Below are 23924 nucleotides of genomic sequence, written 5' to 3' on the forward strand. Positions count from 1 at the left end.
ACTTAGTGCTAGTGTAGTTGCTCTTCAAGCAGCCTGGACCATTTTATGAGCACTACTACCCTGAGTTATCATTATTGCTGTTATTGGTTTTGGTGCCAGCACTAGGGCTTCAATTCAGAGCCTTGCACTCGTACTCAGCTTCCTTGCTTAGCAGGGCTGAGAACCATCGTGGAAGGGTATCTGGGGTCCTTTGGACTATTTGGGAAGTCTCTTCTGCCTGGCTTTTTGTGAGAGGCCTGTAAGAATTTGTGCCCGAGTTAGCTTTCATCAGCCTGAAGGTGACGCTGAGCTATTCTTTTGGTGACACTGCTCCCCCGTGACTGTGGGACAAAGGGAGTCTCAGACACAGTGCTGGTGATGACAATTTTCAGGCCTGGATCCCTAGGTCTGGTGCCCTGGGACCATCCATAGCTGGGCCCAGACATTTCAAGAACCTGACTCCATGGGCCCTGGTCAAACCCTGCACCAGCAGCAGGCCCTAGCAAAGTCCTATGTCATCTTTGTTTTGGCTTATTTTCTTCTCCAAAACTCTAACCATGGTATTTAAAAAGAGGATATCACCTGGAGGGAAAACATTACCTCAACAAGCAAAAATGTATTTCAATCTTTTTGAAAAAAGTTAACCATGATCTGCCTGTGTCTGTAGCATCAGCAACCCAATACAAAGAGGGAACAGATTTTCTTTCTTTATGTCTGTCTTTTTCAAGTCTCCTGTTTCAGCCTCCCCAGTGCTAGGACTACAGGTATATAGAGGTCAGGAAAAAGTGGGAGAAGGACCACTTTCAGAAGCTCAGGTAGGTGGAATGCAGAGCTGTGGTTATGTGAGCGGAAGTCACGCAGGACTGACCTGATGATGAAAGGGCCTCTGACCTCCAGGAGCTTCCGCTCACTGCTGAACCGCTGCAGAAGGTTGATCATGAACTTATAGAAGTAGGAGTTCATGGTGGGAGTGGAAGGAGAACATTCTAGGCCTTTGGTACCTGCAGAGAAAGAGACAGACAAGGACTCATTCTAATTATGGGTTCTCAGGGCGATGAGAAATAAGAATACAAGTAACTGTAAATGCCAAAAAGGTAGGTGTGTGTGTGTGTGTGTGTGTGTGTGTGTGTGTGTGTGATTGTAGGATTGTAGGAGGTTTCTGTGATTAGCAAGAAGAGAGACTCTCAAAGATCACAGATTGACAGTAGTGAGGGTGGAGAGGAAGCAAGTAGTGTAAAAATGTACGAACATATATGACTTGCCTTCATGTGGAAATGGAGGCATAACTTAAGTGGTAGAGGGCCAGCCATAAGTGAAAAAGCCAGGAGAGACCGTGATGTGCTGAGTTTAAGCCCCAGTTCTGGTGTGTATGTACACTCACATGTGCATGCACACACACATTCATACACTAAGCCAACCAAAAAAACCCCAATGTGGCTTCCTGCAAAATACACACATGTACCTGTCTATTCCTCCATCCAACCTAAACCACATAGTGAACATCTTACATAGAAGATCCTTCTTAGGTACTATGATTGTTTTTTTTCCTAAAACAAATTTCCACTCATTGTCCCAATAAAGCAAGTCAAAGCCAATGAAGAGGAAAGGCCGATACAACCCTCTCCATGGTTAAGGAAATCAGCAAACCCACAAGAGGCAAAGGGCAGACTCCTTTCCCAAGGTTACTAGAGAAAACCAGAAACGGTGTGCACACAATTGAGATAGACAGCAAACACAGACAAAACAGCGCCAAGTGTTTCAGTCTTCATCTCACGTTTGGAAATCAAACATTCTTCTTTCTCATCTTGAGGCAAAGATGCGCTTTTAGGATACAACTCTGAAAACCCGCAGAGCTTTGAATTGCATAGCACAAAGGCTGCTCTTTGGTCTGTGTCTCAGCTGAAAACACGCCAGGAGCCAGAATCAGCCACCGCTCAGCCTACTCCTGCAGATGTACCCCCGGTGAAGCGTCCAGTGCTGAGGGGAAGAAATGGCCGACAGAATACTTGGATGGTCCTGCCATGGGGTTCCTCCTATACACCCCATGGGATGCCCCCTTTCCTTTCTAATGCACGATACAAAGAGAAGGATGATGGGAATCTTCAGTTTGTCTGCCCAAACCTACTTGTTTGTCAAACCTAGCTACAAAGTTGCATAGCATCTACTATGAATTCTAGAACTTTTTTTTTTTTTAAATCACTTCCTATAGAAATTCGTGCACTCATTATCAGTCACTTCCCATTCTTCACTCCTCCAAGTCCTGGAAACCAAGAACGTACTTTCTGTCTCTGTGGACTTGCTGATTCACATGTACAAACAGAGCCCGATAGCACATGGCTTCTTTCATGCAGTGCATTTATCTAGATTCACCCTTGTTATTGTATGTATCAGTTCATTCACTCATTCACCATTCTTACGGCTGAATAACATTCCACTGGATGGATAAACCATATTTTGTTTGCAGAGTGAGACATTTTAAACCAACTGTTTCTAAGCCAGTCTCTCTCTGGCCCAGGAGCCTCGGGGAAGTCACCCCACTCCTCTGTACCAGGAAAGGGGTGACCAGGAGCCAACATAAGGTAGGCAGGGTGATCAAGTTTGTGAGCAGAAGCGCATGTAAGTTCCCAAGTACTATGAGCAAGTCTCACAGAGGAGCGGTATGGCTTATTAGATGCCACTGGTCAGACAGCAACACTGAAACACTCCTCCCAGAGTTCTGCCTTTTGTGTTGCACTCAGACCCTGCCTTACACTCTCTCCTGGTCCTTATATGGAAGTGGCTGTGAACTGGAAGGCGTTTCTGCCAACTGGGGACTGTTCTATGAGGAGTCTTTACCTCCATATCCAGCCACTCTCCATCCTGAGGCTTCCCAGAGTGGCCCAGGGAACGGGGCTGGGGTGAGCCCTATATGAGGAGCATAGGTCAAGGGCAGGCCTCATGTCCTTCTTGCTGTTAGGACTGCTTTGTTCTGGGTCCTTGCCTGGGATGGCCTGCCTGGGGGAAATCCTGAGTAATTCTGGAATGGCAAACAGTCTCTGCTCCCTAGCCCAGAGGGGTTGTTTGCAGAATCAAGTGTCACATTCTTACAGATTGAGTTACCCCAGGCACAGCTGGGGCTGTTGGGACTGATCTCACAAGAGGTGGCTGCCCACACAGCTGCTAAAGCAGTGCCACTTCTCCATCCTCACCCTCAGGAGATTAATTTGGTGGTGGCCCAGGAAAGCCTGGCTGATGGCTCCACACATCGCAGGTATGGGTGAACAATAACATAGTTAACTTCTCCTGGATACAAATTTGCAGAGGCTCCTTGGGTCTCTGTCCTTTCCCTGTTACTCAATATGTACTTCTCACCTATCCCATTTCCAGGCCAAGGCTCACTCAGGCTCCAAAGTATTCCAAAAACAATGGGGGCAAGGTAGGGAATAGCTACACAAAGTCTTCCCTGGCTGGGGCCCATCTGGGCCCAGAATTTTCATTCGTAGGGAAGAAGGCCCTGGAGTTCTTTAGTCTTGTTTTCTTTCTCTCTTACTTTTTTTTGGTCAGTCATGGGGCTTGAATTCAGGGTCTGGGTATTGTCGCTGAGCTTTTCTGCTCTACCACCTTGAGCCACACTACCACTTCTGGTTTTCTGGTACTTAATTGGAGAGAAGAGTCTTACAGATGTCCCTGCACAAGTTGGCTTTGAACTGTGATCTTCAGATCTCAGTCTCCTGAGTAGCTAGGATTATAGGCGTGAACCACCAGCACCCAGCCAGTCTTAGTTTCTTTATCTGCAAATGGGGGCAGTAAGAGCCCCTATGAAATGAAACAAAACAAATTATGTACTGGGTCTGACCTGCCACACAGCCTGTGCTTACTAAACAGGGACTGCTTTTATTAGCAAATGTCTTCTATCCCAGAGCACTGAGCGAGGCAGACCTCTTTCATTCCCTAAGTCTCACAATGAAAGATGGGGGGCTGGGGAACTGTCTGGAAATGTCTGAGTGCAGAGACTTCAGACCTGGGGCAGGTCTACAGAGCACTGTCTTGAAGCTATGAGGAGGAAGACAGGGAGTCACGGTGACTCCCCCAGCTGACAGATTGGACAAGGATGGCAGGAGGAAAGACATAGGACTGCTCTGGACATATCTCCCAGCTCCCACTTTGTCAAGAATGGAGTCTTAAAGAGTCCTGGCCGCATGGTGATATTTGTGGGAGGAGGAGAAGGTGTGTGGACAGAAGCCTGGGGAGGGTTTCCTGGACAAAGAAATGTGCCATCTTAATGCCCAGAAGGGGCAGGGCGAAGACCTATATGCTCTCCCGACCTTGGTATCCCTCTTGGCTCTGGGATTCTACAGTCTTCAGACCTTAGAAAGGAGGCTCTTGGCCAGGGCTGCAGGTTTAGCTGAGGTTAGGAGAGAACAACTATACTAGAAGTATACTGGCAGCCATGTCAGGCCTCCCCACTGCACGGATTTCATCTCACTGCGGCCCCCGCTGGCTGCTGCCACCATCGCCAGCTCTTGCACACCTGCATGCGTTGCCTTCAGTAGCTCTGTTTCCCAGCAGAACCCAGGGATGGGTTCCTAGGCCTTAGGAAGGGGCAGAACGGGGACAGTGACTCAGTGTCTAGAGTTAGAGCATGCCTTTCAATGCTGCACTTATGGATATGCTAAGAGGCTGTTCCTGACTGGCATTCTGGGTGGCACAGGCTTGTGTGCCACAGCTACCTGGTGAGGACTATCAGGCTGAGGAGGAGAGGACAGGAAGAACCAGGCTGTGAGTCTCAAGGAGGCTCTCTCCTGGGGGGCAAGGAGAGCAGGGAGTCCATTTCCTGACTCTGTAGAGAGCAGGACTGTGAGAAAGAGTACAGTCCCTTAACAGAATGGATCTGCCTTGCATTTCTGTCTTGGGTGACTGAGGAGCCTGCCTGGCGCTGGCAGGAAGCTCACGTGACCAGGCGGCTGCTCAGGGGCAGACAGATGCTGTGGGGAGCCCTCTGTATACAAAGGCAGGCCAGTGGGGTGGTGGCTAGGGAGCCAGTCCTGCAGATGTTGCTAAGTGAAACCTGATGTGGCGACATGAGAATCCACAGTGCGTCTCACAAACAAGCTTTCCTGGGATGTTTTGGATTGAGATTTGTGGCTATGACGTGAAGGAACCTCATATGTCAGGATAAAAATAGCTCTGGCCTCAATACACAACGAGAGTTACAGTTCAACAGAACCAGATGCAAAAACATGAGCCACCCAGCGCAAGCTCAGCAAGGTTTCTGCTCCCTTCTCCACTCTCCTTCCCTGCTGGGGTTGGGGCCCTGTGCTTGGACAGCCCCTACTGGGTGGGCATTTGGAGCTGCTGTCCAGAGAAGACAGGGAAAAATGCAAGGGACTAGATTAGATGCAGGCCTTGCTGCTGCTAGCAGGGTGGTGGAGACAGTGAGGCTTCCTTGAAGCCAGTTTCTCATCTGTGAACCATCAGGGGTAAGGAGTATGCCCATAGTGGGCACAGGAAGTGCTTCACGGTCGGGAGGCTGGTGTGGGTTAAAGGGGACAGGTGCAGAAGGGATGGCTTCCCCACAGACCCAAGCAGCCAGAAGAAAGGGAGGCCAGGCTGAGGCTTGGGTGGGGGTGTGGGAGGGGTGGGTTCACGGTGTTTGTTCAATTGGCAGGAGTACAAACCCCATGGCTGCATGGATGAAAGATGTAACAGCAAGAGTACCTGGGGCCCCGATTCAGGAGGCGACCACTTTATCTGTGGACAGTTCTGCTGAGGTCAGTAAGGACAGGAGCGTGGGGCCTTATCCACCCCAGGAGGTGCTGCAGGTGCAGGGCTCAGAGAAAGAAGGGCGCTAATGAGTCACATGGGGGCATGGGAGGGATTTCTAGCTGACAGGGCTGCAGTGGGTTTGCAGTCTTCTGCCACCACGAAGGGGCAGCTGCTGCTGCCGGGCAAGGGCAGCACTGGAGGGAGGGAGTTGGAACTGCCTAGACCAACCAACAAGAAAGTCCTGCCTTGCAGGCCTGGTACTTAGGGCCCAAGAGGGCAGTACCCTGGGCAGTGGGGCTCATCCTTTGGGACAGTGCCCCATCTCCCTTCATTGTAGTGAATTCCAGACAATAGTGCTGACCCCTGTGGGGTGCCACACGCTGAGGCTCCTAGAGGAGGAAATGTGAGGCTGTGGCCAGAGTGGACACTTGGTGATCCCGGTAAAAGGCAACTCCTGAGAGGCAGGGCTGGCCGAGCTGACTGCAGTGGTGACCACTCTAGGTCAGCGAGGAGCAGCAGGGACCCTGGAGGGCGCAGCCAGCCGTGAGCGGGAGGGACGCCTCACACACAATGGCTATTGGAGCTAGATGGAATGCTTGGGAGGTCTCAATACACCGAAAGCCCCTCACAGCACCAAGCACAGGGAGCTCCCAGAGTCAGTTTATAAGGGGGAGAGGGGAGGTGGTTCCCAAGTGCCCCAGGGCACAGGTGGGCAAAGGGCCTGTGCAACTGCAGCAAGTGGAGGAGAGGACCGGAAATCAAGTACTCCATGGCCCGAGGCCCCAATACGTGTGTCCCTGAAGTCACTGTGAAGACTGGGGAGGCTTCCCTAGGAACTCCCAGGCTGGGTCCCCAAAATGGCACCCAGCCTGGCCCTGGACCACTAGCCTAGCCCCTTCCTACTCCTCCTCTTGTGATGGAAGCTTCTCCAGGGTGGTGAGTGTGGGCTAGGAGGCTAGGAGTCAGATCCCAATGCCTGTCACTATCTCTGCTCACAGGAACGACAAAAGTGCTCCCTCTCAGCATGTCACAAGTTAGGGGCTCAGCTAGATGGGCCACCCCACATCAAGGGACTAACTGCTGTCCCAGTAAGAGCGCCACAAATGCTGGCAGCCAGCTTCCCCTGCGACTGGTACTCCCAGGGAAAACATGCAGAGATGGCTCCCAGGATTTCTTCTAGAACGTGTTGCTGTCTGGCAACATGAAAATGCAGCTGATACCTGGCCACAGGGGCCTGGACCACAAAGAGTGAAATGGAACGAGATTTCATTTTGCCCATTGTTAGAGCTAGAGATGGAGACAGCTGATCCAGTGAGCCCTGAAGGGTGTGCTCCCACGAGTAGCTCTTGTTCCACCAAAGCTGGGGCAGACATTACTGTGGGGTGCCCACTGGCCACACTGCTGTTGTACCTGGCTATGCATCTCAAGTCTGTCTGGATCGCCTTGGGTCTAGGCGCTCTTTCTCTGGCAGCCAAGTTGTTCAGGCCCTGGGAAGGCAAAGGGACTGATCCCAGGGGCCTCCTTGGGCCCGCTGAGCTTCCTGCATAGGCTGGAGGTCAGGGAAGGCCTGCGGGCCGGGTAACTCCCCTCTTCCCAGGCCCTGGCAAGGCCTCTGTAGACCCCTCCCGAATGGGTCAAGAAGGAGCCAAGCCCCAGGAGAGAGGAAGACATGTCCTCTGCCAGTTTCCCTCACAGCTACCCGCCCAGGCAGCTCCCTCTGTTGCTCCTGAGGTAGCTCTTTGCTGGCCAAGCATGAAGGAGGTGGCGGGGTGGGAGAACCCAGCCCTGAGCCTCCGCACTGGAGGGAGAGCTGTTTACTCTAGGCCAGGGGAGAGGAAAACCTCACGTGAGCAGCTCTGTCCCCAGGGTCCCAAGGTCCACAGCTGCAGTGCATTTAGGCCAGCACAGTAACCACCCAGGCGTGGCACGGGTCTTGCTTCCCCACTGCAATGTGTGATCTACACCATTTGCCTTTATGGACCTCATGTGCATAGGAGGGCCTATTTCCTTCCCTGCAGATGTCCTGACTTCATTTCTGTTAGGCTCCCTGCCTTCTTTGTGCCCCAGAAAGTCTCTTCACAGTGTAGCGCAATCTCCCCTGACAGAGCACTAAGCCTCAAAGCTATACCCAGAGAGCCAAAAGCAAGCAGGATCTAGACAGGAAGAGGGGCTGGCCCTGCAGCAGAGGCTGCACGCATGCATGCCCCCGTGCATGGCCGGATGGAACAGACACGGGGACTCTGGGCAGGCTGGAGAGGCCCTTTGGAGAAAAGCAGCCAGCAGAGGAATGAATGTATACTTCCTGAATGCTTTCTGTTGTTGTTGTTTTTTTTTTTTTTTTTGCCAGTCCCAGGCCGTGAACTCAGGGCCTGAGCACTGTCCCTGGCTTCTTTTTTGCTCAAGGCTAGCACTCTGCCACTTGAGCCACAGCGCCACTTCTGGCCATTTTCTGTATATGTGGTGCTGGGGAATTGAACCCAGGGACTCATGTATATGAGGCAGGCACTCTTGCCACTAGGCCATATCCCCAGCCCTCCTGAATGCTTTCTGACCTAAACACCAGCCTCCGCGTCCCCGGCGCCTGGTGTGGGTCTTCCCAGGACAGCTGGGGCAGGAGAGGGGAAAGGGCACTCTGGCTTCCTGAATTCTTTTATGCCTCCTCCCCCTGCATTCTTTCATTACTGGTTTGAGCTTGACCTTTCAAAATCATGGACCAACTTGTAAACTCTCATGCCAGCCGTGGGCTCGCACATGTCAGCACATGTGCATCTGCCTGGAGGTTCTCACAGCCTTGAAGCCCAGGTGTGGGCTCAGGCAAGGAGATCATGGATCATGGTACTATACATTTTTTCCCCCTGGTCCTGGGGTTTGAACTCAGGGCCTGGGCACTGTCCCTGAGCCTCTCTGTGCTCAAGGCTAGCACTGGACCACTTGAGCCACAGCACCAGTTCTAGCTTTTTCTCAGTAGTTTGTTGGAATTAAGAGTCTCATGGACTTTCCTGCCCGGGCTGGCTTTGAACTGTGATCCTCAGATCTTAGTTAGCTTCCTGAATAGATAGGATTACAGGTGTGAGCCGCTGGTGCCCAGCCTACTGTGCATTCTTTTCTTGTGCCAGTCCTGGAGCTTGAACTCAGGGCCTGAGCACTATCCCTGGCTTCTTTTTGCTCAAGGCTAGCACTCCACCACATGAGCCACAGCACCACTTTTGGCCTTTTCTGTTTATGTGGTGCTGAGGAATTGAACCCAGGGCTTCATGCATGCTAGGCAAGCACTCTACCACTAGGCCACATTCCCAACCCCTGTTGTGCATTCTTAAAGCAAGAAGCATTACTAGCTGCAGACATTTCCTTGGTGTTCTTCCCAGGATGGAAATTCTTCCCATCTGGCATACTTCTTGTTTTTCTATGAATTCCAAGTGCGTCCCTGGCTGATGTGAGCCAGTCTGTCAGCCTTGGCAGGCTGGGGCAAGTCTCTACCATGTCAGCCTTGTTAGCAGCCTATCCTTTATGGTGTGTGCCACCATGTTCAGCCAAGTATCCTCAGCTTATCCCCTGGCAGTTGCAGTTGTCTGATGTTCAGGGTCCTCAAGTACCCCAAGTCTGGCCTGCTAGACCCTAACTCTTGCCTAGGCACCTACAGCAGTTCCAAGATCTCCCCCCCCCCCCCCCTGTAGGAACTCATGTCTTCATCACCAACCTCTCTGGGTACAGCAAGAAAATATACATTTTACAGAAGATGGGTCAGATCAGAGGGTCCCAGGATAGCAAGTTCTGTTCTATTCCAAGCTACGGGGTTTGGCCATCTCCATACTGAGAGGGTGCAGAAGATGGTAGGGCTCTGGGCTGATACAGGGCCCCTTTCCCTGACTTCCTCCCTGCCCTCCACTCACTGTGACCCCCCTCCCTCCAAGGAGAGCCTTTCCTTCTTCCTGTCTTGGCAGAATTCTCATACTCTGCCCTGCCCCTCCCCCAATGTCTGACATCCCTGCCATCTTTCCCAGGAGCTTCAGGTTGGGTCCCATGTGCTGACTTGACACAGGGTAGAGAGTGAACTCCTGGGCTGAGGGACAAGGGGTGGGGGCCCTACAGGGACCTTGGGGTCAGGATGTAGAAACTGCTTCCCTGACCCTGGTGATCACTAACTACCATGACCTGGAGGTCAGAGGAAACTGGGCTCCTAAGCAAGGAAACAATAGTGTCCTGAGGAAATAGGGAGAAAAGAAGGGAGCAGGATGCTGCCACAGCCCCCCCCTCCACTCCCCTCTCCACCACACGCAGAACACAGAGAGGTGGCCATTGTAGGGCAAAGGGGGCCTATGGCTTTCCATGCCATGGGGAAGTGTCTTTGCTACATGGGTCTTCTGCAATCTGACCTGACGTATGGGAATCTAGTAACACCCTCAACTTTTCAGACAGCCTCATCTCTGATCAAACAGGACCAAGGGGCTTCTACTGGGTGAGGTAGATGGTCTATAGACCTGCCATCAACTGGATGAGGCTGCAGGATGATGATGTCACTGATAGGTCCTGAGCTTGGGTAACACCGACAAGGACCTGGTGTCTGGATGTCAAGAGGGAATCCATGGATGACACACTCATGCAGACAACCAAGTGTCACTGGGTACTTTCCTACCAACTGATATCCTGGGGCCTTTTCTAGAATCACCTGCTAGCGAGAGGGGAGGAGCTAGGCAGTGGGCTGTCCAAGGAGAGGAGCCACCTGCTGTCTGGAAAGAACACAAAAGATGAGCCTTTGGAATGCCTTGGCCACTTGCAAGGACTAATTGGAAATAGCCTCTCTGAATCATCCTGTTTCCTGCCTGGGCTTCTTGCCATGCTGACAATTGCTTTGAGCTTCTTGGTGAAATGTCTGCATAGCCTCTTCCACCTGTGAGACCAGAGACTGAGGGCCCTGGCTTCCTGCCCGGAGAGACAATGCCCAGGTAAGAAACCATTAGCCTCCGCAGATGGTTTGTGCTCAGTGGATGAGTCCAAAGCATCACAGATACAGGAAGATGAGGGATAATAATAATTAGGGTGTGTCCTAAGGGGCTGGTGGAGCGCGAGCCAGGAGACTGCAAGAGGACAAGGTCTGATTGTCTCTTTCACGGTGACAGACCATGGGCAGGAAATCTACTGACCCCTCATACACTGTTACAACTCAGGGGCTCATAAATGATAGCCTGAAGGACTTCCTGGCATTTCACAGACTCCTGCAGTTGGAGATCTTGAAGGAATACTTACTGGGAGGATTCAGCAGGCTGGTTCTGCCAGAAGTGGGCACCGGAAGCTCCGAGTGGCTGACCCGGAGATCAGGGCCATCAGGTGGGCCTAGGTCATCTGTCTGGCCTGCTGGGGAGGAAGCAATTTCTGCTAGTACCTCCAGATCTTTCAGGACAACCTGGGGAGACAAGAGGAGGATAAGGGGTGAGGGTCCTACTGTGAGCTGATCTGGTAGAAGTGAGCTCAGAGGCAGAGAGTTGCCACCAAGACCATGGCTCAGAAGAGTGTTATGAAGGTATAGACTGAAGAGGCTACCCGGGGCAGTAGATTGAGGGGGTGAGGGGGAAGGTCTGGAGGAAGATAGTTGGAATCAGGATGTGAGTCCCCTTTCCTACTAACTCTCCTATCTGGTCCTCAGCAAGGATTACAGGGGGCCACAAGAAACAAGGGCCTCGGCTACTAGGATGTATCTCAGGTACACAGCCTGTATCTCAGGGTGCCTGGGCTGTGTGAGGACCACAGAGTGTACTCCAGGCCACGTTCTACTGTGGGTGGTGCCTTCAGCCCTGCCCAACACCCTGCCACAGGAATCTGCTACTGCAGAGCTGACATAGGCGCCACGGAGCCTCCATATTTGGGGCATGACTTCTAATGTTTAGCCATGACTATTTCCACAGCATTCCCACCTAGGCCTGTGTGGTGTAAGGCTTCTGTAGCCTGCCTGCCAACGTCTTCCAAGGGGCAGAGTGGAGTATGGCAGACAGTCCAGAGGGTGAGGTCAAGGCATACAGTGTAAGACCCCAGCACCTCCTGCCCTTGAGCTGCCCCTACAATCCAGAACATCCTTGGTGGAACAGCCTGGGTGGAAGCTGCAACATTTCTCCTGCCAGGGAGCCTAGAGCTGATGGCTCTTTCCTACAATTCTAGCTACTCAGAAGGCTGGGATTGGAGGATCAAGGTTTAAAGTCAACCTGGGAAGAACATTCTAGACTCCACTTCTAATTAACCAGCAAAAAGCTGGACTGGAGGTATGGATCAAGTGGTAGAACACCAGCTGTGAGCAAGACAGCCAAGTGACACCTGCTCAACATGCTTCCCCCACAAGGAGGTATCTGATGAGTGCTTATTTCCATTGGACAAGATGTCTGTGGAGAACTAGCAGCATGTGAGGCCTGGCTTCTCCGTGGCTCCATAGTCAGGCTGCAAAAGATCAATCCAAAGAGGAAGCTGTCCTTACAGCTGGCCAGAACCAACACTTGTCATCAGTGTTACCTTAAACAGGGTTACTAGCTCAAAGTTCCCTCCACACCCAGTTCTGGTCCCTCAACTTGAGGCCGTTAATAACATCACTCAGGGCTTTGTGGCGGGACAATCCTAACTCCTAATCCCTACCCTGATCCTCAGATACATGATCCTGGACCATTTAGCTTCATCCATCACTGCCTTCCTCCTCCCAGTATCTACCGAGAAGTTACCATGGGCCAGTTCTGCAGTTGTGGGATCTGGAATGCTGGATTGGCCAGCCTCTGCCTTTGATGAGTCACAGGCTCATGGGGGTGCAAAGGCAAGCATTTACTGACAAAACAGGCTCCCCTTCTGGAGCCAGCAACTCAGCCTGAGGAGAGCCAGAGACTCCAGAAGCATCTGAGCATGAGTGTGCAAGGGGGAATGGGGGAGGGGGGGAGGTGAGAAGGCATCTGAAGCATCCTCATAACTAGCACAAACTACTCACGGATGCAGGATGATGTAGCACATTCCAGAAACTAAGCTGTGCTCTAGTTCTAGAGGGGTTGTGGGTCAGAGGGAGGGAATGACTAGGACAAATGGTCATAAGCTCATGAGCCAGACAAAGGAGTTTGTTTTGTAGGTATTAGGGAGTCTCAGTTCCCCCACATATGCAAATGAGCTTGACCTTCCAAGATGGCCCTGAACACTAGAGGAGACATATCTGGTCCTCAGTGGCTGAGGATGTAAGCAGCCATGGATTGAAAAAGTTAGAGGGGGAAAAAGTGCCTGTATGTATGCTAAGTACATGTACAGATATTTATCTTGTCCTTATTCCCTACACAATACACTACAGCTCTTTACATTGCATTAGAGATGAGTTAGAGCATATGGAATGAGCTATGTAGGCATGCAGGTTTATACATGATGTGAGAGCCTCTTTGGATTCTGGCATTATGGGGGTCCTGGAACAGATCCCCTAAAGACACAGGGAATGACTACCTTATTCACAAGGTACAGGAAGTAGGCACAAAGACAGGCTGGCTCGCCTCCTCTGTAACAAGACTTTTGGATCCACAGTCAAGCTGTTCAGTCACCTCGGCTTGGAATAGCATGCCCACATCAAGGGTTTCTGAAGACAATGTGCATCTCTGTACCTCCACTTCCCTACTAGAGATCATGGCCAATAAAACTGCATATTTTACATTTCGAATTCCCTTATTTTAGGAAGTTTAATACCAAATGGCAAACGATGCAAATTATACTTCTATTGCACAATTCAAGCCAGAAATGTTGTCTACAGGTTCCTTGGTAATCCCAGCCACTTCTTTTGTGCTCACACATCAGGTGATTTGTCTGATTTCTCTGGGGCTGTCCTGCCTGGGGCACCACTTGGTTAAAGCAGAAGTTGGAACAGTGATGTCACCCCTCCATTTCACAGAGGTGAGGAAGGGAAGGGGTGGCCTGACGAAACATAGGTTACTGCTGAAGGTGGACAGTGGGGCCAGACTGGGAGGCAGCACGGTTGTGTGGTGGCTCTTTAACTGCTAGCTCTGGGGCTCCCTGAACTTGACTTGCACCCTGAGGCTTTGAAATGGGGTGCAGGAGGAGCTGCCCTCCTGGTTGGAGTGGCCCAGGCCAGGGCCTGTAGATTTTCCCCCAGCCCTTGCTTCCCAAGACACCATCCATGGAGAAAAGGCTCCAGAGCTGGGGACGTGCTGTGGCCCAGGCGGCTTTGCCTCTAGGAAAACAGAGCCAGTTCTCCTGGGTCTATGCCCATGGCTGGCCCAGAGTCCTGGCTCTGAGGAGGGGGAATGGCTCAAAGAAAGCAGGAGGAAGCCACACCAATTAGTATGCGCTACACAGCGTTTTTTGCAAAATGAATATAAAACACTTGTGCTTTCTTTTTGTGTGAGAGAAAGAAGGGGAAGAGGAGGGAGAGGGAGGTTACAAGAAAGCAATATTCTGCAGGAGCAGGAGTGCCTGCTGTTACCATAGCAGCGGGAGGGGACGGGGAGGGCCCATCAGCTGGTCCTTAACTCAGAAGTTGAATGGGATGGCTTGGACTCCTCCCTGGAGTGCAAAGGTCAAGGCTGAGGGCTAGGGAGTAGAGTGCACCTGAACTAGCAGTGTAAGGAGAGGCCTGAGGGTTGAAAGGGGCTTATCTCCTGGGGGGAGGGGAGCAATAGAAGAGAATCCCCTTTGTGCCAGTGCTGGGTGCTTTATCATAGGAAGGGGGCAGCATCTGGGCGGGTGGGGGGGTCAATGTAGGCTGTCACTCTCTATTTAGGAGGCAAAAGGCAGCTCTCAGAGATGGTGCTTTCCCCATTTCGCTTTCATTAGTCCATGCTGCACCTGCCATCAGTCCACAACCCTGCCCTGAAAAGCACATGGCACTAGAAGCCTGCCCTCCTCTCTGCTGTGCCGGCTCCTCTGCCGTCCTGGCCACAGCTGGAGACTGGCATTGCAAGAAGCCCATCCTTGTCTCACACCAAGCATCCTAGGCTGGAAATGCCCAGTGAGACACTTGGCAGATGCTTCCCTGCAGTATATGGGAAGACAGGAAGGAAAGTGGATGTTTCGAAACGGCTTTTGCCCAGGAGAAGGATGGAGAAACTTAGTACAGCGCACCCACAGAACTTGGAGAAGCATTCAGGAAGCTTTGGGTTTGCATTGGCCACTGCTGGCTGGCTTAGCATCCCAGCTCCTGCAGTGGAAATCCTTATGTTGACAAGAAATCACCCATCTGGGCTCTCTCCAGACCCAGCTTCGAGGAAGCGGCAAGAACGTGCCCAAGGGAATGTTCTTGGTGCTGGTGGGAAAGGTGAAGTCGGCTCTAGGCCCTGACGGCTGTGGTCTGGTTGGCATAGGCCATGCCAATGTCTATATGCTGTTGCTGTCCACAGTGGTGGGGCTGCAGAGCCGTGTTTTGGTTCTGGATTAGGTCAGGCTGCTCCTCATACTGGGAAGCAGAGTTGACATGAAGGATAGAGGCACAGAAGCCAGGCTTTCTCACAAACTCGGCCTTTCTGCTTTCTTCCAGACAGACCCTGACTCCTTCCTTCATAAGGGCATAGTCTAGCAGGCCAGGCCTCCTCAGTCCCCCAACACATCCAGAATGGTTCCTGCTGTCCCGCAGCATGGGGAACGAGCCAGGAGCTCACCCTAGGAAGCCAGCCTGAAGGCCACAGGGGTCTCTGAAAGCCAAGCACAGTGGGAAAGAGGCATCCTCACCCGCTGGCACCAGGGCCAAAGGCCTCCGCCCTGGACACCAAGTAAATACAGCATGAAAAAGCAGTCGTGGGACTGGTATTCCACAATGGGGCACAGTAAGCCTGCCTCCCACCACAAGGCAGAAGGCACTGTGTGCTTCGGGGTGGGTGAAGAGGACTGACTGCTCAGGCCCAGACCTAGTTTAGCTGTCATTCAGAAAACCACTTGGAGTAAAACCTTTTTGTGTCTTGGGAAAGCATAAACAACTTTACAATATACACATCTACATCTTGGTTAGTGTTGCTTGACTTGGAGCACAAGCCCTCGGGGAACGGGGCACCTTTCTTGACACGGACTTTGGAAATCTTTCCTTAAGTGCCTAGTTCTTTGCTGTGTGTGCAAAAGGCCAGCACCTAATGCTACTGCCAGCCTCCTGATAAAGTAGTGTAGCGCAGTGTGGGCTCTGGCAGCTGTCCCTCTGAGGGTGCAGAGAAGGGAAACGCCTGCTTGGGACATGATAGCTTGGAGACCAGAGCCCTGACTCTCCTTGCTTCCCCAGCCTTTGATCGCTTGCCCCATCCTGGGCCCTTGACCAGGAGAGAGCCCTCTCAGGGCTATAAATTCTCCCATGAGCCGGGCAGGGAGCTCAGCAGTGGGAGAGCAATGCTCACTCACACCCCTAGAGCCTGGTTACCTAGTGATAAGCCAGGGCCATGGCAACCAGGAGAGGGGCTCCTGCCCACCTCCAGGGCTCTGCGGAATCCCAGCTTACTTGCAAGAGACACTCAGCTCCTGTCCTGAGGAGGCAGCTTCTTTCTTAAGGTTTATGTGTTCTGGCAAAGGACAGCCCTAGAGACCTGGGACTGACCTGAATGGACTCACTGTGCAGCCAAACTCCCGTCCTCTCACATTCTTTATGTTTTCTCTCTCTCTCTCTCTGTGTGTGTGTGTGTGTGTGTGTGTGTGTGTGTGTGTGTGTGTGTGTGTGTGTGTGTGTATTGGTACTGGGGCTTGAACTCAGGGCCTTGGTGGTGTCTCTTAGCTTTTTAATTCAAGACTGGTGCCCCACCACTTCAACTGCAGCTCCAACTTCCACCTTCTTACGTTTCTGAGCACCTATCATGAACTAGATAGACTCTGTCCTCCTAGAGCCCCGTTAGGCTGTCATCATAAAGACAAAAGGGCTGGTAGAAGGTCTGAGTTAACAGGATTCATGCAGAAGAGGGGTGTGTGCAGAGCCTCATGAAGCATCCAAGAGGGGATCTTGATCAAGTTTCTTAGCTTCTCTGGGCTTCAGCTTCCTCTTAGGTGAGAACTTCCCTCTTAGGAGGGTTGCAGTGTGTCCTGGCTGACATAATGGTACATGCTTGCAATCCCAGTTACTCTGAGATCAGAAGGACCAAGGTTCAAGGACAGTTCAGGCAAAAAAAAACATGACCAAAACCCCTATCTCCAAAAATAAGCCAGGTGTTGTGGGCACCTCTATCACTAGCTACATGGAGAGGCATAGGCAGAAGGACTGCAGTCCAAGATGGTCTTGGGCAAAAACCATAAGACCCTATCTGGGTGTGGCTTAAGTGCTAGAACAAATCTGTCTAGCAAATGTGAGGCTCTAAATTTAAACCCCAGTACTAAGCAAACACCCTCGAACCCTTTTTGGGTCCCAAGCAGTGGCTTCTGGTCCCTGGGTTGGGCTACAGAGTGCGGCTGTTGAGAATTTGGGCTCAGGGCCCTTCCTGGTCCCGAGGAAGACCTAGGGATTGTGACTGGACTCCAGCACTGTCCCTGGCTGTGGGTCAGCCTCAGGAAAGCTGAGCCTGGGCACTGTCCAGTGACCCTGAGATGAAGCAGAAGCCCCTAGTTTTCAAGGAATAACATGTACAATTTTACCTCACTGAGTGATATGACTTTAAAGAAACCTGCAGAATTGAGGCAGGAGTAGAAGGGTTGCTTTTGTTTTGAAGGGTAGATGGAATAAAAATTGGAGTGAAATAAAAACCAAGGCAAGGAAGTGAGGAGGAAAAACAAGCCCCATTCTTAGTCATTCATAATGCTGTTCACTTTTGAGCAGGCAGCATTAGTATTCTAGGGAGTGGAGTCAGGACCACACAGATTCAGAGCTGGAAAAGACCAGAGACATTTCAGCCACTGGCCTGGGCCCTTCAGGAGAAGGCCTGATGGGGCAGGCTTTGGGTCTGAGCTTGGGAGAGAAGTCATCACCTTCCGAATGCATCAGTAAGCAGCTCAGGGGGAGCTCTAAAGGACATGGGAGGGGCAGGGGAACAGGTGTCAAAATAAATGCTGCGGGGGGGGGGGGGTGGTGGTGAGGGGGGGGAGGGAGGTACAAGAACTGAAGGTCAGCCAAGGACAAAACACTATCAATGCAAGGTTGGGTCTGGGCCTGGATGAAGCCGTGCTGGTCCCAGGCTTTCTGATCCCAGGCTTTCGAGTCAGATCTACCCCACCTCAAATTCTGTCACTCGATTCATTCGGCAGTGTGACCTTAGGCAAGTTCTCCTTACACCTCAACTTCGAACACCAAACTGAGATACCCTAACTTTTTTAGGATAGCCAGATTTGTTAGGACGGCGGAGAACAGTGCACACACCTCTCAACTTTGGTTGGTGCCCTGTTTTTCCATAGACACACTGCACCTGCCAGGGTTTGTGAAGGAAGCTTCGTGGGGGTGCCAATGGGGCTGCCACAGCTACTCAAATGCCCTCAACCGAAGGAACCTCTAAACAAGTGGAAGCCACCCCACCGAAGGCAGATGGTGAAAGATGGGCAGTTTCTAACTGAAGCCCCTCTGGAAACCTGAAAGAACAGCCCATAGTCACCTTGGAACCTATGGGAACCAGAGCTGTTGCTACCATTTTATAGCAAGCTCCTGGGCTTTCCCTAGAAGAACCTTCATGCAAAAGTCCCTACTGTTACTAAATAAATCCCTGTATAGCACCAAGTCAGCCTAGGTGGGCGATCACCAGATCAAAGTAACAAGGACTCTTTGGAAAAGGGTAAGCTGAGGAAACATTCAGGCAGACGGGGCAGGGTGAGCAGGAAAGGGACTTAAAGGAATGAGAGGGCCACTCCTGCCCTGAGACACAAGAGGCCCAAGGAAGCTTCATCCCAGATGTGTACAGGCCCCACCTCAGGCTACTCATCTGCCTTCTTCCTTGAGCGAGATCTCTTTAGATTTTCTGTCCCATTTCTCCGGGGGCCTAGACAGTGGAAACAGGTGAACTCTGTTTTTCCCTGAGCAAACTGTCCTCAACTACAGTTTGGGGCACAGCAGGGTCATTCCTTGGGAACCCACTCTGCTGGGGAGGGGCCGAGAGGCTCAGAGATAGAGATTGGCTGGGCAGGCTGAGACACCAGAAAAGAACCAACAACTCCCAAGATGCTCCCGTTCCTTCCCAGTGGTGGTTTGTGGGTCTGGGGCACTTTTGGGACATCGCAGTGGGGTCGAAGACAGGGAAGGCAGCAACCTGCTATGAGTTGTTGCATCCATAGCATACTTTGAACACCTTTACAAAAAGTTCTTTTTCAGCTGCCTTCAAATGATTCCTTGGACGTATGCGCCATGTCCTTTCCTTCCAGGTCATGGCCCGTGCCACCCTGGTGCTGATGGCTGCTCACAATCTCCATGTAGTTGGTGGGTTCCTAAGTTAGACTACCACAGCTGTGAATAGCATCCCCTGAATCCTGACTTCCAATTCTTTTTTAGCAACGTGGTTCTCATTCTTTTTGCTGCTTCACCAGTCCTATCAGCTATAACCTGAAATCAGCAACTTCTGATGGTGACTTTGAAAAGTGAGGTGCTCCTCCTGGGCTGAGAGTCTCTTTAACACTTCAGCTCCAAAACACGGAGAAGATGGCGAGGGGCTGCCAACAAGCTCTACTGCAGGAAGACGGTCCAGGTGATGCCTGGGCCCCTGGGGTCTGCCTCCTAGTCTAAGAGCTTTTGATTCTGCAGTGAGTCTCTGCCGATGGTGCCCTTTCTCCTCTTCCTGGATGGGAGAAGCCAGCTGCAGCCCTCCTCCACCTGAACGGGAGGAGTGATGCTGGAAAGATGCTAACGATGGGGCTCTCATGAGAGGCTGATGCTGGATTCCGCCTTGCTCTGGTTCTGGGTTGCTCCAACCCATGGGTGCTGAGAGGCGAGGAAGGGAGGAAGGGAAGGAGATGGAGGGGCTCGAATCGAATTCCCTACTTGGTCCCTTGCTTGGGTTCTCAAGTTCCTCAAAGACCCTTGTGCTCCTCAATTACCTCAAGACAGGTGGGAAACAGAGGACAGGGAGTAGTCGCTACTGAAGCGAAAGGGAAGGCTTTTGGCAGATGCAGTGTCCATCCTGTTGATGTGCATGATTCTGGGCCCCGCTACTGAAAGGATTACCAGCATTACAGGGTGCCGCCTACCTCCTCAGTTCCTGTGTGCTGGGCCATGTGCTAAGAATTTGATTTTCATGGTCTTATTTAATCCTCTGACAAACCGTGAAAGGGAAGCTTCCTTGTTCTCTTCCCTTTCCCTATAAGGAAACTGAGGTTCAGAGAGGGTAGGGCACTTGTTCAAGGCTAACCAACCATGAAATGGAAGAGTCAGGACTGCTCGTTACTGTCTGACCCCAAAGCCTGGGATCTTAGTAGGGTGGGGAGGGGATTACCAGAAAGGGGTGCCACTCTTAATTCTAACAGAAACACAAAACACTGGAGTTACCCTCAGATGAGTAAGACTTACATGCAGGAAGGCCCTGAGGCTGAACCGAAGGACACAAGATGACTTACTGGGGAGGAGCCTTGCTTGTAAGTGGGGAGTTCAACATGGCCAAGAGGCTGATTTGAGGAACAGACTGCTAGAGGTGGTAGGCAGGGTGCTTCATCCTTTCTCTAGGAACAGTTGTTTAGAAAGCAGGTGGAGACAACATTAGCCTCACTTCATGGGTCTAGGAGGCTCAAATCCTGTGGCAAGGAAGTGACAGAGCTGAGATTCAGGCCTGGGACAGGTAACTAATTGTCCAGACTGTCAACACTCACTTAGAGGGGACGGATGTTCTTCCTGATCTCTTTTGCTAGGACTGAGATCCCTTGAGGATTTTACATGCAGGCTGGAAGGCAGGTGCTGGGGAGTGAGGGGTTGGTCGGCCCCTCGAGGGCCAGCACCGCTAGCAGGAGGATGGAGAGGATGCCTGCCCAGGCTGGGGCGTCACTGTGCCAATCAGCCAGTGACTGCTCCCTTCCCACATGGAGGTCCAGCAGGAAGCTTCTGAGCATGCGCCCTACATTCCAGGCTGGGGAAATCAGGGTCATGTTTTCACTAAAAAAAGCAGCAATTGGATCTCTAGCTAATAGGAGGATTTCTATTCCAGTGCCAAGAATATTAATTTGACACCTGCAAACTCTTTCTGACAAAAGGGATCTTGAGACAATGTCTACAAGGCAGTACTGAGGAAGCAGCCACTTATCTGAATAACAGAAAAGCAGAGGAGACAGGATATCAGAAGGGAGTGCCCTACGGAGCTGTCACTCAGGCAGAACTGAGGAACAACGGCAGATGAGACACCCCAGCGAGGCCAAGTGCCAACGGGACCATGAACTGGGGTGGTGGGGGGAGAGCTAGGTGTTTGAGCTCTGCCCTCCCTGTGCCCAGCTCTTGCATCATTATTAGCACCTGGGTACAGCCTGCCTCCTGAGGCCAGTAGCTCTTTGCCAGAGTGAGGAGTGTGAGTTTATCATAATTACATTGGGAAAGAAAGACGTTTGCCAGAGAGATGACAAATAGCAAGAAGCAAATATACAAAGAGCTTCTACAAATCAGTAAGAAAGATGAACAAAGGATCTGAGGGCTGAAGGGGAGTCTTTTCAAAACACATGCATCTCCTCACCAAACTGACATATCTCTCAAGAGGAAAAGTCCAGAAACTCTTCTCTAGTCAGGAGGTAAAGGGATGATCCCACTAGCCCAGGTACCCTACCCCCCTCTGCTTCTGCACTGACTAACACATGGACCTGAGCAGTGGAGGGGACAGGTTTTGAAGTTTAACAGCTCTGGACTGGAGTGTGGGCTACAGCATCAACTTGCTGTATGCTAGTTACTTACCCCTTCCTTAGCTTTTTGAGTTGGGAAATGACAATAACAGAACTCCCAAGAGAACTGTTGTCAGGGTTTTCTGGCTATTGCAAATGAAGGGTCTAATATGGTGCTTGAACCCCAGGAAATCCAATTTGATCAGAGCTATGCTTGGAAATACTGGGGAAAAATCCACCAGAGAACACTTTCTCGATATCATACAAAGTAAGTTCCAGCAGAAGACAGCTCTGCTGTGCTCATGGCTGTCCATTCCTCCCCAAGGTCGGAGAGCCTGGGCAGGGGACATTTCAGGATGGGGTTCTGGTGAAGGGCCAGGATGTGGTAGAATTGTGATTCACCAAGGACGATCCAGGTCCCCAAATCTCTGAGACAGGAACAAGGGATTCTTCCTTTCTGTCACCGCACCCTCACAACTGCCCCCCGAAAGCAGCTTTCATCCTCTCCCCATGGGGCCCACAAGATGTGCCCCAAAGCCCTGACAACGTTTGGCGCTTCAGCAAATCGAGTTTCCACAGCTGCAACCTGAACAGAGCCGTTTAATGGACTGCGCCTCCTGCTCCCTCTAAATGCACATGCACACAAAGCCAATTTCAAGCAAAGCAAACTGGATGGGATTAAACAACTCAATTTAAAACACTGAAAACTCAGTTGACTCCAGTGCAGTCCTAGAGAAGGCGGCAATCAGCAGAGCTCTCCTCTTCTTTCCCTACTGAAACGAGGGCCTGGCTATGCGGTGAGTCACTCCCAGCTCACAGGCAGAACTGTGTCATGTCCACCTGGGCCTCGCAGAGTGGGGGAGCAGGAAGAGGGGGACCGTGGGGGTAGATGTGGAGAGGGAGGTAAGGCAGGGGGATTAGGAGCATGCACAGACCATCTGTTTGATTTTTTTTTCTGGAAGGCAGAGAACCTTTAGAAGTCTGACAGGCATTATAATACCTGGCTTGTTGGCTTTTCTCTTCAGTCCAGGTTTGGAAAAGCAAATCCAGGTTGCAGGATGGCGACCCAGGGTCTTATGTGAGTTTGGGGCCAGCTCAGGGGGGACCCAACTGCCTCATTCCAAGAAAGCTGTGAGCACTGTCTCTCTACCTTTCGTCCAATCCTAGCCTTGTCCACTCCCCTATTCTCATTGGACAGTGTGGACAGGTCTGTCAATTTATACCCGTGGCTACCCAGAGACATGGTTCTGTGCACTGCCCATAGTGAGCGAGAGCTAGAAGAAGGAAAGAGAAAGGTGAGTCACAGCTCAGGCCATTAGCATGAAGAGCCAGTATGGATGGAGGGAAGGGCTGTGCCCTATGTCTAGTAACTACTGCTCCTTGGTTGAAAGGCAGGGGATCAATGAAAAGAAGCATCCTGCCCCAACTCCTAGACAAATGTTGCTGTGTGGCAGGGATGGTGAACAGCTAGAAGACTCTCTCAGTGACCACGACAAGAGGACCTGGTGAGCATGCCACCAACCAACCCAAAAGGCACACCTCAGCTGGGAGACCCCCAGGCCACTCCAATGGAAGGTGGAGTAGCTGGCATTGAGGACCTACCTCATCGGATTCATCTGAAAGCGTCTGGAGTAGGATGGGAAAGAGGCTGTCTGTGTGCCGGAACATCTGGAGAATGGAGAAGGGGCATTTGTGAGCTCTCCTCCCCCGTTACTGGCGTCAGTATCCTGCTGCTCTGTACAGACCACCTCTCTCCCTCCATTACATGGAAGGTAACTCATATCATTTGCCATACCTGAACCCCAACAGCCATACCCCAAACCCTCCCAAGCATGGGCAGGCCCTGGAAAACCAGGATGGGCCTGGAAGAGCCCCAAGCATGGGCAGGCCCTGGAAAACCAAGGTGGACTTGGAAGAGGCCCTCTGGAATGGAGGGGTGGTGTGGGAGGCTAGCCCAGGCTCACTTTGCGGGGAGTCTTGATGTAGAGGTGGTACAGCCATTTCAGAACAGCGATCCTGGTCATCATTCCAATGGCCATGTCTTTGAGGTGGCAGTTCAGGACCTGCACAATCCCATCGAGGTGCAGGGTCACTGGGGCCCTGTCGGTGCTGTGGGGAGAGCAGGACAGAGAGTAAAGGGAAGGTAGGCCCCCACACTGGCCCCTCCTCACAAGCCATAGCACTTCCTGGGGCTGCACACTTGGAACCACTGCCTTGGGGCAGGGCTGGCAGTCCAGGCAGATGGCAGACACCCTCAGCTGGCTCAGGAATGTGGCTGTTAGCCTGGTCCAGGGGCTTAAAGGAGGTCTTGTTTCTCTCCCTCTGCTTCCTTTTGCCCTTTCCAAAGGAGTTTGGAGCTCATGACTTGACTGGAGATAAACTATGAACATGAGGGGAGAAGGCCAGCCTGCTGGGTCCCCATTCTTCACTCCCCTTTCTCCAGCACTAGCCTGTCTCAGGTAGGCGGAGGGTCCGCTCCAACTGGCATGAAGCTGGCCTGTGTGGACTTATGGGCTACA

The 23924-nt window shown here is 51.8% G+C and overlaps 1 protein-coding gene across 2 annotated transcripts in view; it reads right to left on the reverse strand.

Annotated features, from left to right (window-relative positions):
- Vac14 (VAC14 component of PIKFYVE complex) overlaps positions 1-23924 on the reverse strand; it is an 88489-nt gene that overhangs the window by 34097 nt on the left and 30468 nt on the right. For both annotated transcript variants that reach the window (XM_048355145.1, XM_048355144.1), the window contains exons 11-14: positions 23370-23514; positions 23008-23073; positions 10969-11125; positions 848-980 (exon numbers count right to left, since the gene is read on the reverse strand). In XM_048355145.1, coding sequence (XP_048211102.1) covers positions 848-980; positions 10969-11125; positions 23008-23073; positions 23370-23514 — 501 coding nt within the window. The remainder of the gene's footprint in view (positions 1-847; positions 981-10968; positions 11126-23007; positions 23074-23369; positions 23515-23924) is intronic.

The sequence above is a fragment of the Perognathus longimembris genome, chromosome 10 (genome assembly GCF_023159225.1).
Source record: "Perognathus longimembris pacificus isolate PPM17 chromosome 10, ASM2315922v1, whole genome shotgun sequence".
NCBI lineage: Eukaryota > Metazoa > Chordata > Mammalia > Rodentia > Heteromyidae > Perognathus > Perognathus longimembris.